At 43.0% G+C, this 20,072-nt stretch overlaps 1 protein-coding gene across 1 annotated transcript in view; it reads right to left on the reverse strand.

Moving 5' to 3' along the window:
• Nucleotides 1-19,931, reverse strand: part of LOC104545102 (transmembrane protein 2-like) — a 45,575-nt gene extending 25,644 nt beyond the window's left edge. The window contains exons 1-13 of the mRNA XM_010190151.1: nucleotides 19,727-19,931; nucleotides 19,219-19,407; nucleotides 18,693-18,862; nucleotides 17,812-18,021; nucleotides 13,849-14,054; nucleotides 12,172-12,241; nucleotides 11,450-11,578; nucleotides 10,358-10,443; nucleotides 9,192-9,323; nucleotides 9,038-9,073; nucleotides 8,044-8,196; nucleotides 6,035-6,212; nucleotides 585-800 (exon numbers count right to left, since the gene is read on the reverse strand). Of these exons, the coding sequence (XP_010188453.1) occupies nucleotides 585-800; nucleotides 6,035-6,212; nucleotides 8,044-8,196; nucleotides 9,038-9,073; nucleotides 9,192-9,323; nucleotides 10,358-10,443; nucleotides 11,450-11,578; nucleotides 12,172-12,241; nucleotides 13,849-14,054; nucleotides 17,812-18,021; nucleotides 18,693-18,862; nucleotides 19,219-19,407; nucleotides 19,727-19,931 (1,980 nt within the window). The remainder of the gene's footprint in view (nucleotides 1-584; nucleotides 801-6,034; nucleotides 6,213-8,043; nucleotides 8,197-9,037; nucleotides 9,074-9,191; nucleotides 9,324-10,357; nucleotides 10,444-11,449; nucleotides 11,579-12,171; nucleotides 12,242-13,848; nucleotides 14,055-17,811; nucleotides 18,022-18,692; nucleotides 18,863-19,218; nucleotides 19,408-19,726) is intronic.
• Nucleotides 19,932-20,072: the final 141 nt, after the last annotated feature.

The raw sequence follows: 20,072 nt of genomic DNA on the forward strand, positions 1-20,072 counted from the left end.
CCTGGGATTTGCAGCCCTTTCTACCAAGATGCTAACAGCTCAGCTGAAGTCTCTAACTCAGGTGTGCTGAAGAAAACTGCTGTGAAGGTTTAAGACCACTGTGACCTAAGACTGACCATCCCTCAGCCAGTGATTTCTGGATGGGAAATGAAAAATAAGTGTGTGTTTGTGCCTCAACCACCCATTTCACCATCCTGAACATAGTGGGATGTATCAGAGAAGTAACATCTTTCATTACTGAAACTTGATTCACCAGACTCACTCACTGGAGCCCCATGATAGAGTGGACAAATGCCTGGAAGCAAGAACTAGAAAACACCAAGTTTTCCCCCAATTCAGTTTCAACTTTCAGCTTCTTGTGGGCAATGAGAAGAGACAGGGCTCTTTGTTGCAGGCAGATGCACAACAGCAGCTCTACAGAGTCCTTGGAATTAGGCAGATAAGACTGAGAGGAGTAAAATTATACTCAAATTTATTATTCACCTCTTATCTTAGGGAGTGTTGAGCCGGCTTCACTCCATCACCCCTCAGCACACTACCTGAGGACACGCACCCAACACACCCAGCGACGTCGCTGGTCTTACCTGTGCGAATTTCCCGGTGCACATCACCCCGTTCCAGTGGGGGACAGTCAGACACCCGGGATGGCGCAGCAAGCAGTTGTCTGCTCTGCCTACGAAAGTGTCCAGGTACCCAGTCACCGAGCCATCCAGATCATGGAAGACAGATGTTTTGTCACCATCATTGTCATTGTTTCCAAACCACTGGCCTGATCTGCCAAAAAACACTTTCAGTCCAACCTAGCAGGAGAAAATAAGAAAAAACACTGGTTAGCTCTAAGTGAGGATTTGGGTTTGCAGTGCTTTAACAGCCAAAACAGAGATAGAGCTAGAACTAGAAAGCTCCGTTGTCTGAGTAAAGTTTTGTTTTACCTCATCTGTTTAGAAAAAAAATCCAACTGTATTGGTTTTCCCCCGCATTTCTTAATCCCAGGAGATATTTTCACAAAAATTAGACTTTTGGTTCTTTGAAATGCTCCTGCACAGCCATGTATTCCTTGAAATCACACTGCAATAAACTGTGCCGTGGCAAAAGGAAGAGGATGACTCAAAGGGTAGGGAAGTACTGGAAGATTATGAAATTTACTGAGGAATATCACAGCTGTGATCAAAAAAAACAAAAATTATGAGGTATTTGGTGAATTTTCTCAGATATATTTTCAGTAGCTGTTCTAGGAGGTTCTGTGAGTACTACTTTTTTCTAATTGTTCTCCTAAAATGTTATACAACCCATAAAAGTGACAGCAATTCTCAGAACTGGCTCTTGTGCACATTTCGATATATCCCCTGAAGAAATTTTTAGGGAAAAGAAATAACAGTAAGCAGCATTATCCTCATTATGCATAGCTCTGTTTTCAAGATTTTTCAGTAGCTAAGTAAAAGAATCTGTCTTGATATAAAAACCCAGGAAAAAAAAAAGGCAACTACAGAAGTTCAGCAAAAAGGCATGGAATATTTTAATGCCTGCAGAGAAAATTATTACAGTGTGCAACAGTTAAGTTCTGAAGTAATCAAGAAAATAATTACTCCAGGTCAAGCACTCAAGAATGAATCCTGCAGCAATGTGTGTAATAGCAGACGGCATAAATAGCAACTGGATCGTGCCGACCCAAAGGACTGTAATTTGTTCCACTTAACCCAACTAATTTTAATTGGACTGTGCACATGAGTAAGAATTAGGGTCAGCAGGATTAGGCTGCAAGTTTACTAAGGGCTTTAAGGGCTTTATTTGAACAATAATAAACAGAACAGCTTAGGAGAATAGGAGGGTCATTGTGATTCTGAGTTAGATGGAAAGTCCCATTGGCTTAAAAATGACCGCTGCAGCAAGAGCTACTTGCAGAATAAAAGTCTTTATTCCTTTAAAATTAAATTAGAGGCCAGACCATTTTTCTGCAACCTTCCTCTCTGAGTCTCATAAACAAACACCTGAAGCAGTCTCACTTAAAGGAGGCTCAAACATATTGAAAATTATGTGTATTTTTGAGTGTTTTAAAACCTTTTCTTACTGTCTTGCAAGATGTTTTTGCCTGAAGGTCTACTTAGTAAAACAGGAGGATCCCAAAAGTTAGGGTTTTCTTCTTTCATTTCAATTTATAAAAGAGGAGATATTAACAAAATGCAAACTCTGTGCTGCTGCAGCTCAGAGCTCCATTATAAATACTTAGTGACAGTGCACTTCTGGAGCTGAATATGGAAACGGGCACTTCTCTGGGGAGGAGAACAAAGTCAGCAGCACTTCAAAACAAACAAAGGCACAGCCAGCACAGCTTCCGTTTGATTAAACTCTCAGTGCTTCCATCCAGCAGCAGACAGTTCTGGTGCTAACGCTGATCTGATTTCTAACATTCTCCTCTAAAAGCCTGAAAGTCAGAAACAACACAGAAATGCTAATGAGCAGTGCCACTTCCTTTTCACGTCCCAGGATAACCTTACTTTTGTGCGCTGAGAGGTTGGGGGGGCACTGAGTTTGCAGTTACAGCTATTGCAAAATACATATTTTTTTTCCTAAGTGGACACACATGAACAGAGAAAAGACTCAGCCCGTCAGGTATGTTCATGTGGAGCTAGAAATGAGCTGGAAGAGGGAGCAGAGACAGGTCATGTCTACGTATCACACTGCTATTCAGACACTCAATTTTCATTAGGTGTGGACTACCTGGGAGTGATATGGTGTATGGTTACCTAAATTACCTGTCTGCAGCCTGACAGGGAGACCTGACAGATGATGGTTATGTGAGTATGTCATTTCTTAGGAATATGCTAACTCAACCTGTCCAAAGGCAGCACAGACATCAATAGAAAACATTTTCTATATTGAAAATTAATAGTGTACTAGAAAACACCATAATAACTTGCAACTTCTTCTAAAATTCAAGTATTGACACAAGCTGCAAAAAAAAGTCGTATCCCTGTGTCACTGTTATCAATTTAAGGAAACCACTTTCAACCTGTGTGAATCTTCCTCTATTTTACCACCCAAGGACTCTGCCCTTGCTAATGTGGCTTTTACTCTGCAAGTTTTTACTCTACAAGTTCCCTTAGGTCAGAAGTCTCTTTAGCGTCTGGGATTATGTTTTGCTGCGTTCTTTTTCAGGGAATAACAGACTTGCACTTTAACTCAAGCGTCTGCTGCTCTTTTTCTCATCATGAACTGTTTGCAAACTTCTGCTTTGACGCAGAAACCCAGTGCTAAGACAACACAGGCTAAAGATAGTAAAGGCAACATTAGGAAGCGCCCATCTCGTAGCTAGGCAGGACTGCGATCTCATGGGAGTCACTAGACCACAGTCAGGAGCCAGTGCTCGCCTCTCCGAGCTCTTCTGAGGACCACAAACCCACCCAACACAAACCGCTGGGATTTCTTTGGCACAAGTAATTTCAGAGATGCCGTAGCGTTGGCACAGTTAAGAGTAGAATAGGCTTGAACGCACCTTAAGCTCCTGGCTGCAGGGAAAAGACAACCTGAGGGACTACTAGCAATGGATGTGAATTGGGACAGTTTGTGAGTATTCTGCACCTGCTGGAGGTGGCCTTGTTCATGGGAGCCCAAAAGGTCAAGCACAACCTCTTGCTCCTCACCTCACTCTACAGGAGCTGTGCAGCAAAAGGACAGAGGGATGAATGAGTTGCTATTTTATGACTAAAAAGATATGTCAGGGCTTCTTAAGAAATGATGCACATGTGTCCTGTTTGGGCATGGCTCTGTTCTGGGCTGGGGCCATCTCCTTTGAGCTCCCCAAGCTCTACTGACTGACAGTGACCAGATCTACAGGAGACCACAACCATCAGCCATGCCCTCAGCTTGGGTAAGACCAACCACTGCTTCCACTGCTTTGAAATAACCTTTAAAAAGCACACTTTGCAAGACAGACAAGCAAACAAGCCTGGTAGTAATTTTGCTATTGATAAATGCACAGATGTCTTCACATGTGAGTTTTAGGCTGGACAATGAAAAGGCAATTAGAATACTTTTAGTAGAGCATAACATTTAGGTCTTCTGTTCTACTTGACTGTTTTTTATGCTGGAATTAAACAAGACCTGGCTGGCTTTATTATTTGGTGTCTAACCAATCTGCTGATTAGTCTGATTAAATTTACAATTATTCCTTCAACATGATTAATAGTTTTGTCATCACTATACAACTTGCAGTAATGCTTAATGTCTTCTTAAAAAACAATTGTACAACGATTGTCCTTCAGGGAATTAGGACTTAGCTACCCTTAAAAAGTAATAAAACGAAGCCTGAAGATGGAAAATTAATTAAAACCGTCCACAGGCTCTATCTTAACGAGTCAAAGATATATTGTTCCATATAGCAATTAGCAACAAAACAATAAACTAACTATGGTCCTTCAAGTCTGAAATCAGATTTAGCACATCTGGGTTCAATCCAGATAAAACAGAACCAAAGTGAGAAGTGCTGAGATGAAAGTGTTTACAAACGTAAATGGTTTTAAAGCTGGCAAAATACCAACTTCAGAAATGGATATTTCTTGGAAATATACATACAAGAAATAATTATTGGGATAATGTCATTAATTTTTTTTAATGGGCAGATACTGTATTATATTAATTTGCTTTGCAGAAGTATTTCTTAAGTCTTCTGAGCATTTTTACCTTGAAAACCTCAGATCTTAAAGGGGTTGCAGTACTAAACTGCCTCTCAGGCAAAAAACACTGGGATATTTAACAGGCTCATTGGCCTCAAATGGTGCAACTGTATTAAAGAGCTGCATTTTCAGCCATTTAAGAGGTAATCATCCCCTTTGCTAATGTGCACAGATATCATCTGTCTGAAACCATTGTTGGACAGAGTCCTACACCCATTACTGGAGGAAAATTTCCACTCTTTTCCAGTCCGCCGATCGAGCATTTTCATGATACATTTTCCTCTAAGCTCCCCTCCTGGTTCTGCACTGATTTTTTCATTCATGTTCCCCATGATCATCTTACAACCATTTCCCCAATGGAGGACATAAAGATAGTATGGCACATTAGCCCTGATTTTTGTTCCAAAGCTCCCTAAAGCATCTAAAGTAACTAAGATATCTTTGCTGAAATGCACAGGAACTGTGTTTTCTTTAGAGGAAAAGTCAAGTGACTGCAGTCAACATCATCCTTTCATGAAATGCCCTCCTGTTGTTGGTCTAAAGTGTACCAGAGAGGGGACAGACAAACTAACTGCTTGCCAGGAGTGATATTGGTCAATCCCAGAGCAAGGGAAATTTTCCTTAACATAAAGCCAAACCTCAAGCCAAAGTTACTGCAGTTCATGGACGTCCTAACAAACATGGACCTTGTTTGAAAAAAGCTAAAGAGAGATTAAGATCCTTGGGAACGAGCCAGGTGGGATCTATCATTTCCCAAGCCAAGCGTGCAGGGCCAGGATCCCTGCAGGAATCCAGGACAAGGACTGGAATTGCTCAGCATCTCACAGCTCCTGCCAAGGCAGAGATACAGAGCCCTATTCTGCTGCCACTGTTCAAGGAAAGCCCCTGTTAAAAAACAGGAATTTCTCTGCTGACCCCAGAAACTGGGCCATGGCTTTGCTTCTAAGTGCATTTGCTTATTTTTGTGTAAGAATTATACTGCAGCTTACTGCCTCCTGACATCTCAGCTGTGTTCCCCTCAGCTTCTGAGGTCAGGTCCTCAGCATACACAAGCTGGTAATGCTGCACCAGCTAAGAGTGATGTTCTGGATTTTCTGGTTACAAGGTGAAATCTTCCTCTAATGCAGGTTTTTTAAATGTATATCTGCCCAGGCATAAAATACCTTCACATTTTACTGACTTATAAATTCTTTTGAGAGAGAAAAAAAAAAAAAAGTGTTGCAAAATGAATCGATGGTGTGCACCAATGTAACATGCACCACTGCCTGGAAATTCCTGCTCTAGGATAAATTTCTCACTGCTTCTACAAACTTCAAAAACCTGCACATCTAACAGCACGCATTCCTCCTTCTCTTACTTACACTTTTCTCCATCAAGACCTGTGACACATTATTCTGGGGGCTTATCTGCCAGGAGTTTTTCATGAAGAACCCAATGGCACTTGAGTATCTGTCAGCAGTCGGGGTGAACTTCTTGAAAGTGCACTTTGCCATCCTAACAGGTCCATCATAAATCTGGAATCCACGAATAGGGAACGTCCTGTGAGATTTAAAAACAAACGCAGTCCTGTGTTAAAAGCTTGGGCAAACTGAATCTTCTCCTGAAAGCACAGAAAGATATTAACAGTAGTTAAATCACATTTCCTTTCCCAAAACTGTGATCTGGACACTCATCGCACAGTTAATGAAAGTTGAAACTTTGCTGAATATCCTCTACAAGCTAAGTAAGCATAACCTTGCCTAAGACTTGTAGGCTGGGGTAAAGCAGTTCAAAACCCTTGTCACCAGCATGCCACAGGTTCATCAGCACAAGGAAGACCTCAAGGGCTGTGTGGCAGCACTGCAATTTAGGTTCCCTGTTCCACGGTACGCAGGTTTCTCAGGAAAACATCAGCATGATTGAAAAAATGATATCACTCATACTCCCTGGAGGCAACAGTCTCCTTGCAGCACAGTTTCTCCTTTCCATACAAGCCACTTCATATGAGATCCCTAGGGCCTAGTCCACAGCATTTTGTACAGAAAAAAATATTTCTGTGGCATCAGTCCATGGACATGCTGTCAAGACATCAGTGTTGACGGAGAAACACCGGGGTCACAGGTAAGGACCTGCTCCTTCCATGGTTTGTTTTGAGAAGGAGCCAAGTTTTGCTTGGCTCTAGTTGTGTTTGATTAAAGGGTGGCCTGCACCAGCTTCCAGACGGTAATGAAGCTGGCTAGCAGTGGCATGGAAGGGTAGGTCAGTGCTTACCAAGCCCAGAAAGAACTGCTCAGACATGAAATAAAGTGGACGTCACATGGGCACACAGGCTCTCTCCAGCCTGGGGGTCACTGTGGCCCAGATTGCCCCTCAGCCTTGGTGTTTCTTCTTACTGGTTGGCTCCAGAGATCCAGAAACACTTTGACAATTGGAAACACCAGGCACAGTGTTTCTTGACCAAATAATTCTTCAATTTCCACAGCTGTTATTTACCCCAGTCACTGGGCCTGGTACAAGTCCTCATCCCATTCTGCACTATGGCATAATGAAAGGACAGGTATTGGAGGTTTTTCCAAGAGCACATTGCTTAACCATATCACTGATGATTAGAGCTTGTTTGAACTACAAAAGAGCTTTTCTGCAATTGCAATTAATATAACACCACTGATAACAGCTGAGGATAGCTCTGATTATTCTTGCTGTCCTACACAGATCCCACTCATGTGTCACTTATGGCTCAGACGTGTGTAGCCAGGGCTGTGTGCATGGCAAGTCTGCTGAATACTGCTTATTTTCTAATTTTATATTCCTCATAGAGGGGTTAGTGATTTGTGAGCATCACGAAAAACATGCATTAGGGTACAATTTAGACTTGGGGAAGCACGCCTTGCTATGGGGATGTGGGCAGTCACTATGGTTGTTAGGCAAGAGGCTGTGCTGCTATCAAAATAGAAAATAACAAACAGCTATTGAAAGAGAAGTAAGATGAAATTATGAAATTATGAAAAACGGTTTCTCCTTTGTCAAACTGGCCATGTTTGCCCAGCTGCGCTAGCAGGAGGGACGGTGGTGTGGTGTATGGGAGCTGCTCCATCAGCCTGACACTGCACTACTGAAGCACTACACAAAAGACATTTGGTATCTTTCAGATTCTCTAATGCATTCTCCAGTGACTAATAAATTAAGCAGAAAATTAAATCAAACGCATGCAGTCAAGAATGCTCTCAAGCTGTTGGCCTGAAGCGTGAGTTTATTCAGACGCTTATTATTTCTGGCCTGTACAATAATTTAAACATCCGGTATAAATTACTCATTGGTAGTCACATTAATTCCTGAGGCTTTCCTTCTAGCTATGCTAACACCAAGAAGAAACGGCTGAAGAAAAACTCACTTGTTTCTGGGAAGTGTCCTGTATCCTCCATTTGCCCCTTTTCCCCAGTAGCTGTTTTGGCCTCCCTGGGAGCCAAAGTTGCTGCTTTCTCCAACAAAAATGGAGTGTGTGACCTCCAGGCTGGAGCCTTCATCTGTCGGGAAAGTGCCATCACTACAAGCAAAGAAACACCAGGTGACTATGCAGCACAGCACAAACTATTAATTACCACTTTTGATTACACCACAGACACAGTAGGATTTATTATTTTGGAGAAAAAAGTGCATGCACCAGTATAACAACTTGCTTTAAAGTCTCTTTAGAAACCAGTAAGTTAGTGCCGAGGTACTTTAGTGCTTGGATATCAGTAATAAAGGCAGCAGTCTGGGCAAAACCAGCTCCACCCAACAATACACACACACACACACACACACACACATATATAATTTCTCTATATTGAGTTGCTTTGTCAATTTTGAGCTACATCCCTGAAGTGAGAGCCAAACATCCCTAACTGTCATTCCCTGCAGTGGGTTTTGGTTATGGCATATTTTTGCAGGTATTTTGCAAGAGGGTTGAGAGGAGAGCAGCAGGAGCATGGTAGACACCAGCAGAGGAGGCAGCAGACCTGCTGTGCCACCAGGTGGGACCCCTGCAGCCCCCCTGCCCTGGCAGCACACCAGCTATGGGTGAAGCTGCTCCACTGGGCTAGAGCAGAAGAGAAGTCTCCCCAAAGACAGAAGCAGATGTTTAGTCTACTGGTTCAGGACTTATGGTCCAAAAGGAAATATTCAGCAATTACAATGTACTCCCCAGACATCCTGAGGCAAAGGGAAAGGAAGTTAAATTGCCCCTTGTGTTAATGGCTGCGCAGGGAAGACTTGATGTGGTCTGAGAGGGAAATGTGAGGTTTTCTCGTGTCTTACAGGAATTACCAGGGAAGTGTCTCAGCTTCCATTCTTGAGCCTGCTACACTGTGGGAAAAATGGGAAGAAGGTCCATTTTAAGAAATTACCTTGCCAAAGTGAGTCCAATTCCATTGTCTGAAAACCTGAGACAGAAGAAACACAAGGGTGTAAACAATGAGGAATGTCTGCGGTGGATTTGGCCTACAGACCTCTATGTCTGCTGCGAGGGGAATGATATAACACGTAATTACAGTAACCTACCCCGAGTTGCGGAAAATAATGTCGCCACCCCTGGCCCAGGCCCCGTGGTCATTATTTTTAAAAGCAATAAGGCCATCAATCACGGCAGGAACTCGTGGCTTTTCGGGATCAGCATCTTGATGTGGGCGAAACCTGAAGCAAGGAGCTTAGTTAACACAGCATAGGAGACAGAGGAACCACCCTCAGACAGACGAGGCTGTGCCTGGCAGACCTTGCTTGGCTTCCAAATATCAGTGCAATAGGCCTAAAGGGGTGCTATGCCCTGGATCAGAGTTAGGATTTTAGGTTGGTTTCATCTCTGTGTGTTGATACAAAGCAGAAAACAAGAAACATTCATCAGGGTGAAATTCTGGCCCCTGTGAAATCAACAGATTTCTCGCCAGACTTCAATGGGCCCATGATTACTCCTTTATTTGATTCAGTGCTATTTGGAGGCATAGAAAACATTTTTCCCAAGTCACTTGTGTCCTTTTGTAATTGTCCTTACAAGGCCCATTGAGGATCCCTGGACTGATACTAGAAAATCAATAAGGCACTTTCAAGAATCTCATTCAGCAAAGATAACAGAGTAATCAGAACTGCTTTCCTTGCATGTACAGACCAGACCTCCATATGCTTCTGTCTCTGCTGAAAGAAAAGGGGTCATATGAAATAGGGATTTGTCCTGGGAATCAGGCACTTCTCAATTACTTTCAGGTTATTTCTTGCCACACTGGCTGTCAATAGTAGACTTGTGCATGTTTGGAAAAACAATATGATTGCTTTTTCTGAGTCTACCCTCACCTCCTACTTCTGATGACCCAAGGGATGTGCCATCTCTGTGCCTATTGGGTGGCCCAGAGAAGGGAGTCTCCCTAAGGGATACAAAGCCTCTCTTTCCTTTCAGCCCTATGGGAGCACTGAGAGGTGGTGATAGAGGAGGGGAAAAGTGCTTCTCTTCACTTCCTCATAACCCCAAGTGCATGTGTATCATTTTTGGTCAGCAACAACACAAACCATTCAGTGCATAGTTATGAAGTATTTGCCTCTGCACATCAGAGATAGCTTGTGTGTTTTTTTCAGATGCTCCAACCATAATGAGGCATTAATGATCTGCTAAATACAATGCAGAAGCCAAGGCAGCAATACAACCATCCGAAATACTGAGCCATACACCATGTGCTTACCTGGCATTATCGACGGTGAGGTACTCTCTAGGATCTTCAGCACTGGCTCTCGTCGTCTTTACTCCTTTTCCAATAAACAAACCAGCCTGAAAATGCATGGGACTCCAATTATTTTAAGAGCTCACCCAACAGACACCAGAGATCCCAGATTTTTATCAATGAATGTGGGCAGCTGGGGCGTGCAGGCACAGCGAGCACCTACAGCCTCTACTCTCTTTCAGTGTCACTTGGCACCGCGCGGGGTGACATTAGCACAGGATGCAGTGTGCTGGAGTCAGGACAGAGCCTGCTCTGCCATATGTTACACATCAGCAACTTGGGCTGTCTTCTGACCCAAAGCAAGGCACTGAACTCCCACTCTTTCTCCCTCACAGAAAGAAAGAAAGGACTCTGCCAAGCTCTTGATAACTTTTTGGAAAAAGAGTGTTGTTAAGCAGTAAGGCTTTAAATAAAGAGTGACGAGTCCCCCGGCAGTCAAAAGAGAACATGAGCTGCTGTAGCCAACTTACAGGCTTTGGGCTGGAGCAGCAGCTGTCATGGACCAAGATGTACAATATACTTGGCACAGAGAACAATCTAGAATCCTGAGAAATAAGTAAAACATCTTTTTTATAGCTTACAGGTTGTGTTTTCCTGTCAACAGTGTATTTTGGGGGAAGTGTTTGTCTTGGAATTTCCCTTTAAATTTTTGTCTCATTTTTCAAAGGTGATGAGCGGGCCCTGGCACAAATTAATTGCTCATCTCCTTATGTCTTTGCACCACTGTGGCCAACAATGAGCAATGCTCAGCGTCCTGCCTGCCATTCCTTAAATCTCACATAGCAGTAGGTGTACCTATGGCCTGGGCACATCCCTGCTAACACAGGTACCCAACAAAAGCACCCGAACTGGGAGCCCCATTCTGCTCAGCTCCCTCTTTAATCATTAGAAAGAGCATCACCTCCAAAAGTTGGTTATTTTCTTGACACAACAATAAAAGACCATTATGAAAATGTAAGACAACCATGATCATCTGCTACCAGAGCGCCACACGTGGTCAGCCTTATGCCACAGTATCTTACTGATAGTAACGTATAAAAATCATCCACGTGCCTTGAAATTGGAGTGGGCTCTGTTGTTGTAGAATACTCCCAAGGGGGTGTGTTCAGCCTGTCCCTCTGGATATTGCCCCTCAGACTGTCCAGTGGGAACCCGGTGGAAGATGTACCATATCCCGACATCCTAAAAGAGAAAGGGAGGTCCGAGAAATGGGACACTGCGATTAATGGTACAGCTTATCCTGGGGATTTATGGTTTCCTACTGCACTGGCCAGATTTCTAACCTGAGCCTGCCAAACATGCGAGTCCCAGCAGACACCCACCAGCCATACTCTTACACCTCCCAGCTTATCCTTTGGTTTTCAAAACGTATATATTGTGGGTGAAATTCAGATGGTTTACTAGACAGCATAGTCTTCTCTAAACAAGCACATTAAACACAAATATTATTTGGGTAAATATCAGAGATAATAACAAGGAGAGAGTATACATTTATATATACAAATATAAATTTTTATTGGGCTTTTAACTATTAACTACTAATAAAAAGCAACATTTGCTAAAAGACACCACACACCACTTCCCGCCATGGCTGTGAGAGACACCAGTGTGAGGCAAATACTTGTTCTTAACGGAGACAAAGGTTGCAGAAATATATACTCAAATTTTATGACGGCTTCCTAAAAATTCATTGCCCTCACACTAATGACATCAATAAGAGTAGAATATGTGGGAAATGGAGGCAAAGAATAGCTCTTGCTTTTAAATTCTTTTACCTGAGCACCAGCTGCTGCGTTCTCTATTAAGTTGTTGTTTGGATTTGCAATCCAGAATGTGCTGACAGCCCTGAAAAATCAAAATCAAAATGATCCCAAGCAGTTACCGAACAGGAAGGGATTCATTTTCATAGCAGTGCACGGAACTTGAGCCACAACTCTCCTATTGACTTTAAAACTCCACACAACCTTTTAATGATACTCTTTAAGGAAAAGAAACCATCTAGTGATGTCAGACATGTTCATTTATGGAGCCACATGCTGAACCTTTTTTTTTTTTTTTAAGTTAAGCAGCTTTGGAAAATGTCTGAAAAGTGAAATTTTGGGTCGTTGGTTGGAAGTTCGGGAGCAATGGCAGGAGGTATGGGGTCCTCTATGGATTTATGAAGCTTCTGCATGGAACACAAAACAAATGTCCTTGCAACCACAGATGCCTCATTAAACAGGAGATTAAGGAGATATTATTTTGACGTTTGTTCAAATAAGGAGTTTTTGTGTCAAAGGGAAGATCAGTAGAGGCACAAACAGAAGCCAGCTATAAAAACATTGTTATCTGTTGTCTTACTTTATTTGATAACATCTTCTGCAGTAACAAAGACCATGTGTAAAAACACTGTAAATCTTTTCTCATGACCATGCCAATTCATTTGATCATTCTACGCAGAAAATCTCAATAATTTTCTATCCACCTTAAGTGTTACACAATCAAGAATCCATTCCCTTGGATTAACAGAACCACTAAAGAGGTGCAAAATAAATCTGTATTAACTGTACAATGAACCTCAGCATTGCAACAATAATTTATTTATGCAAATAAAAATTAGTTGGGTTTGGCCACTGCACCCTTTTCCAGAAAACATTTTCCAGAAAATACAAATTTCCTTGGCTCAACTATATTCTTATTCGCAAACACCAGCCAGGCCAATACTTGGGTCCACTGAGTGCCCATGTTATACCTCACTGGTTTCCAAAATAGAAGCTAACTTTAGTCAGCTGTAGAAGGATATTGTTTATTGTGAAATGATGCTCACTGTACTTTATGCAAATCTCTACATTCTTGCTAAATCTCCTGATGTTTTCTAGGTATTCATACACTCACGCACTATTGATGAATTCACTCTAGATGCTCCAGCGCCAATTTAGACCTGGTGAAAAAAGGCAAAAACCTCCCTTTGTACTAATTGGTATTTCTCTCAGCCTATACCAGGGCTGATCTGACTTGCATTTATCAGACAGATTCCATGGAGACTCTAACATCCTTAAAAAGAACTGAAAGGGGTTCAGAAACAAGCAAAGTGCTCTAACACATCTGCGATTCTCAGGAAACAGGGACAGGGATAACTATCAGCAAGTATTCCTTGCTTAGGATTCATGCAGGTGTCAACAGGTACCTTCACATGCAAAACACGGTCAAGTAGCTAAATTATTTTAAAATGAGAAATTATACAAAATGTAACAATTTTTCATTTAATACCACAGAATCACAGAATGTTAGGAGTTGGAAGGGACCTCAAAAGATCATCCAGTCCAACCCCCTGCCAGAGCAGGATCACCTAGAGTAGGTGATATCAAATAGCAAAATATCTATATCAAAACTTTCACCACGACATTCTTTGGGACCCAGCTATAAGTCACAAAATAAGTGCAAAACATGACCACAGCTCCTGGAGCACTTACATGCAGTCGGTGCTCGGCACAGGAACGTAACTGCCATGGACGTGACTGCGGATGGTGAGGCACATGGCCTCATCACGATCTGAAGGCAAGATGGTCCCTGACCTCGTGAGGAGCCCCAAGTTGTGATAAAAGGTGTTGCGTTGCTCTGTCCCATCTTCCAGGAAGAAACAGTGCCCCAAAGTGTCATAGCCAATGGTGTCTTTTACCTGGAAAAATGTAGAGAGGCCATAGACTGAAATGCTAACAGCAGTAGGAACTATGACTGATCTGATCCGCTTTGCTTATCAATAAATTCCCAAAACATTCATAGAGAGGCTTTGCCACCCCTCTGAATGGCGAACAGTGGCCTCCATAGGCATCAGTCCTGAAGCTAACTCAAATTACACATGGTTCGCATAACTGTGGACTGAACTTCTTATACAGTAAAACTGCTATTAAAATTACTGTGAGGAAGATCACATGCATAATTAAAGGAAAATTGTAAATGCTGGATTTAAAACTGCCCTCAGCTCTAGGAGAGAATATTCGATTAAATGTCATGGAGTAAATATCTGCGTAAAGATAATGTGTCTTGTGTGATAAACCAATGTGTTAGCCTGGTCAATTTAGAAATTTTAATGACTGCAACCCTTCCCAAACAAAATAAGAAATTCTTTAAAATGCACCATGTTAAGAAATATTTTATTAGCAAGGTTTCTGTTCTTTCTCCTCCACTCTCAGAAGGTGCAGGGCCATGTCATTCCCATAATGATCAGCTTGGGCAGAGATGGTATTTTACTGTTTCAGCCTATTTAAGATTAACTGACATGCACAAGGATACCGCATTAAACCCTAATTTGACCAAGAGGACTTAGCACAAGCCTCCTTTGATGTACAGTCTTATGAAGACAAATTCAGAAATCCTTCTTTTAAATGTAAATACTAAATCAGGCTAGTTAAAATGCCAGTTATTTGTGACTTAATCTTACTGAAACCTAACTCTGTACTCAAATGATCCCTGTCAGCACATTTATTCACTCTTCAGGCATACAAAATTCCTGTTGACGTCAGAGTTATGCCCATGCAAGACTGCAAGATTAACTAATATTAACCTACTTGGGTATTTCTGTACACAGAGGGATAGTTGAACTAAATCCATTTCAGATTCATATCTGGTGTTTCCCCTTAATGGGCTGCAACTGTACGTAACATGTGGAGTCACAAACAGTATAGTCCCCATAGGCATATCTCTGCTGGATTTAATTGTTTTGGGGCAGTCGCCCCTCAAACTTGTCATCTGCTGCTCTTGTTTCTGCCTCAATGAGGTGTTCAAGATAAAGCACAACACAACCCAGCTCCTAACTGATACAGATTTGGAAATCCAGTGAGACCCTGCACGCAGGAGCAAAAGCTCGAAATGGGCTGCAAGGACGGTAACAGAGAACTTAGAGGCAGTAACACTGATCGTGCCCCTACCAGCTGAGTCTTGCAAATACCGACAGGAAGTGGATTTGGATAAAAATGCCAGTGTCCTTGCCAGCCCGCTAAGAACGGTAAGCCTGGCTACTTCTGCTCTTCCAAATGATGGGCAGAAGCTGCGCTAAGGAGGCCGTGGAAGACTATTTTTGGAAAGAAACCGTAACAGCAAGCTGCCTGCTGCTTTAAGCAGCATTTCAATTGTAGAGTTTAATTCTTTTGAATTTAGCTGAAGTTTGGCTAATCTGTGTTTCAGACAGCTGCATTAAAAACCAGCCTTGTATCTGAAAACAGATTTTACCTTTAATTAGTGTGATTTGTCACAGCTTCAGAAATGCATGGCAGCCCTGCAGACTTACATACACAAAACTATAGTGACCACTCTCTTAACCAGAAAGAACATAATTTAAAGATCATTCACATTTGCACTGAAAGATAAGGGCCCGTGACATTAGATCAAAACCCCAGTAACTGATCCATTCTGGCATATCACAGATAGAAACTAAAAGCTTGGAAACAAGAGCCCACCTGTGGCACAGGGACAGTGGCACATTACTGTATGTGTCAGCCTGAAACACTGCCCACAACGCAGGCTGCAGCCCCACTGCTGTGTCCCACACCAGATGATTCAGATGCCTTGAAACACTGAATTATATATAGTTCAGCAACACAATATAAGTGACCTTCATGCACTGCAACATTAGACATGAAAGACTACAGCAGTCTGCGTATGCCTGAGGTGTGCCAGGGCAGCGGGAGGCACGTCGGCGTGTTGCAGCCCGCTCCCAGCCACCCGGAGCATCCCATGCCCTGAGCACCACTGCCTGTAGGAGCAGCCGATGGGAGAAGGACCTTGCAGACAGCATGGCGTGACCTGCACATGGCAAAGCACGAACCACGGCACCCCGGCAGTGTGCTTCTACAATTACATCCTCTAAACCCTCAAGACAGGAAAGGCAAAAACCCACCTAACTGGTTTATTCTGCCTCAAGGGCTGAAGTTTCATAACATGGTGCTAAAATGGGTATCCATCTATGTTATTTAACTGCCTTGCTCTGATACACATGTTCTTCTCTGGAACTGCAAATTATTTTAATTTATTTTAAAGTGAGGCTTTTTATTACATTTTAACTACTCTTTATATTAATGACTGTATTGAAACCACATGATTCTTCCATGGGATCACATATTTAACCTTTGCTATAAAATCTGCTCACTGATTCATGGACTCAAAGCCCTCAGCAGCCAGATGGCGGGGTCAGGGCTGGATCTCACACTTGGATTCTTGATTTCACAACTATTGCATCCCACACGTCCAGATAAACCCTTGACAACCTCACTTCTGATAAAGTACAAGACCATACACCATTCTTCTCAAGACCAATATTAACATAAGCCTTAATTTTTCATCTCAGGCAGGTTCCTTGAACTCCAGAGGTTTAATACCAACGGGAAGAGAAAGGGAGTTAAATTATGCCCATGCACACTGGGCAAGCCTCCTGCCACCTCAGGGCTCTGTACATAAAAGCAGGCTCTACAACCAGAGTCAATCATGTATATGAGAAGGGAATCAGTAATTTGGAGTGATCTGGACAATCCAGTTTAGGGTACATGAAAAGTATTCCTGGTTGTACAAGTCCAGCATCACGTTTTCATGAAGGCGTATTTTTGGGGGAGACCTTTTCACACAAAGATCTCACCAGAGTGCGCCTATGTTGTGTCATATGCAGCTTTATGTCCAGGGTTGAGAAAAAGCTGTCAGGAAAAGCAAGGGAGGTCAGGAGTGGTTCAGGGAGTGCCTCTGCCTGAGCACACACCGGGAGAGTGAGGAAACGCACACGGACACCAAAACACCGCTCAGGGTCCTGCAGAGCACACAGCAATCGGACACGTCAGGGCAGGAGCGGGAATCTGTCTTTTCCAGCTGGGACACGAACGGCTTTTTTGTGGCTTCTTTAATAAGTTCCTCTCCACAATGCCCTTGTGGGGATCTAGGTCAAAGCCAAGTTCCTGAGGGCTTTTCTGGCACTGAAGCGGCCGTTTGGGTCTGTCCCTCTCATATTTCATGCCTCTGTCATGTGAATAGTTTTGGATATATTTCACACTGCCCTGACTTGAACAACCTCTGTCTTTTTTACCTCCTTTGCTAATGACAGGTCCATTGCTTCAGTCAGGTCCTGTAAGTTCCACTGCTTTCATTTTACATGAAAGTTCCTATTATCACAAACTGTCCAGAATAACCATGGCAAAGTTCTCACTATATCTGATCACCCCATTAATAAAATTAATTAGGAAATACTAAGAACCTGAAATTTATTTCAAAGAGCTGCAGATCAGCAGTCCTAACCAGAACACCTGTCAAAGGAAGTTGAGAAGTTGGGACATTACTCAAGGAAAAGATGCTTTGTTTCAATATTCTTATTTCTCTTTGCATTACAAACTGCTCTTACTGTTTAGCAGTACCTAAACAAAGAAATTAACTTGGTAGTAATAAAATATGGCTCCTACCAAAAGGCCATGAGTTCCATGTATGGCAACACACCTAGAGAAGCAGTGGTGGATAGCCAAGTTAGCCAGATACGTTGGGCGCTCGTATCCTCCTCTCTCATCCACATCCTCAGCCAAGTGGAAATGCACAGGGTAACTGCCCAGGATTTGCTGCCCCATGTTTTTTAATTCCACTCCTGACATGTGAACAGAGCTAAAATTCCTTAGGATCTGTTGAGACAAAGGTAGATCCAAGTAAGGCATTACAAGATAAACACATGCAAAAAGAAAAACATCTTTTTTTTCACCCCGCTCATTAAGCAATACATTTGCAGAGCAGAACAGGGCCTGATCCCAGGAGGAGGTGCCAGCTCCCTGCTCTGACTCGCAGCAGCGCAGCCCTGGCAGAGCAGCGTTGCCAGTGGCCACAGTCTACAGGCATGGGGCTGCCATGGAGCAGCTGCCACACACCGAGCAGCACCGAGGCACAGACGGGTGACATGGCCATGGACAGGGTGCTCCTGCCAGCGGCAGAAATGGGTGGCATTCACCACCAGGCGCTATTTCCTGGCACCTCTATCTCTGCTGGTTTGCTCTGCAGGAAGCACAATTTCTCATGAACTCTGTAACCCCACACTGACCCCACTGACAGCAATGTCACTAAAGAACCCCCTCTAGCCAAGGGAAGTGTACATTTTTGCATAAACAGTGAAGAAAATGGCACGGCCTCATTGCAAGTCTAGTTCTGCAAAACAGTCCAACAAACCTTCCCCTTCTTCATAAATAAGCATACCTTTTCCCCTAGATGCAATAGTAGTTTCATACATTATATTGCTTGTTTACAAACCAGGAAAGAAGCTACCTGAAACCAAATACAGGCATATGCATTAAAATTTACTTACTTTAATATGTCCTCCAAATGTGTCAAAGGGGAAAAACTGGCATTGATTTTGTCCATAACAGGAGTCTTCCATTTCTCCTTGAATAAGTATATTTCTTGTCAGAAGGCCAACCTCTGCCCTCATATCAACACCATCTATGACTTCTCCAATGTGAAGATAAAGTGGGCTGCCTGTGAAAACCAGAAACCTTGTCATTCAGGGTGAGCACAGCACTCTCATTATCACATTGTCCTAAGCAAGTGCATGCTTTTCATTTAAGCAATCACCAGGTCAAGGACATGCCTGGTTGTTGGTATTTGATCCCAGAGGAGATCAGCACCTCCCCTGACTTCTACAAGGGACTGCTGCCCCTGGTTAAACTTTCAAGTCTCAGTATCAGGGCCTTCAGCTTTTGTATGAGAAGTGCCCGTGTGTTTATGGGACAAAAACTAGCTAAAAATGCAAGTAAATACAAATGTAGAACATTAAAGCCAAGACAATGTAATTATTTACCACAAATGAGTAGCTTGATAAAAATATTTCATACCATCAATCTTCACTTGATTACTTTTACATTCAGAGCAAGGAAGAAGATTAAACTCTTCAGCCTGATGCATAGAATAATCTGTACTGGCAATGACGATACGGTCGCCAGGTAACCAACTCGTAACCTCGTCCACCAAATGAAGAATTGTTCCTTTGGACACTTCCACTTTAAATCCATTACGAGGCACCCCTGAAAAATGAAGGAATCCATTACTTTCGCAGTTGCACACGACAGAATCATGCAATTAGTGAAAGAGCGTACCAATTTAGTTTTTATCTAGATAAGTCTGTGTGTGATAGAAGCACTATAGCCATTAAATATGTCAGTGTCATATCTTCGTAGGCATCTAAAACACTACTTTACAAGAGTATTGCTGTTACTTTGGTCACCATCTGTGTGAGCAAAAGACTGTGGTATTACTAGGATTGCACTCTTCAGATCCACAGAAGTCAGAAAAGAGATCAGAGCAAAGCAACAGAAGATGAGCAATTGTCAAGGAAGACTAAACCTTTTATCCATCCACTGAAAGCAGTGACAGTAAAATGGGTTCCATCGTAGGTAAGGAAATCTCTTCGGGCTACAGCTAACCCCGTTGTCCCATTCCCATGGTACTCTCGCTTATCTTCTGCTGTGGAAAGCCGATCTCCTCCGAGGACCCCCACCAGCGCCCAGGGCTGCCTGAAGGAGACCAGGAAGGAGCAAACCGGTGCCATCGCGACCCCTTCGCCCTCCAAAGAGCTTGTGCTTGCCCGCCGGATCCCTGCCCGGCCCAGCCCCCTCCGTCGGGGCGAGCACCGGGCGGGTGCTGCCGCAGCGGCCCCGGCGCGGAGCTGTCCATGGTGGCGCCGCGGGCC

This window comes from Mesitornis unicolor, unplaced genomic scaffold, assembly GCF_000695765.1.
Source record: "Mesitornis unicolor isolate BGI_N332 unplaced genomic scaffold, ASM69576v1 scaffold25538, whole genome shotgun sequence".
In the NCBI taxonomy this organism is placed as follows: domain Eukaryota; kingdom Metazoa; phylum Chordata; class Aves; order Mesitornithiformes; family Mesitornithidae; genus Mesitornis; species Mesitornis unicolor.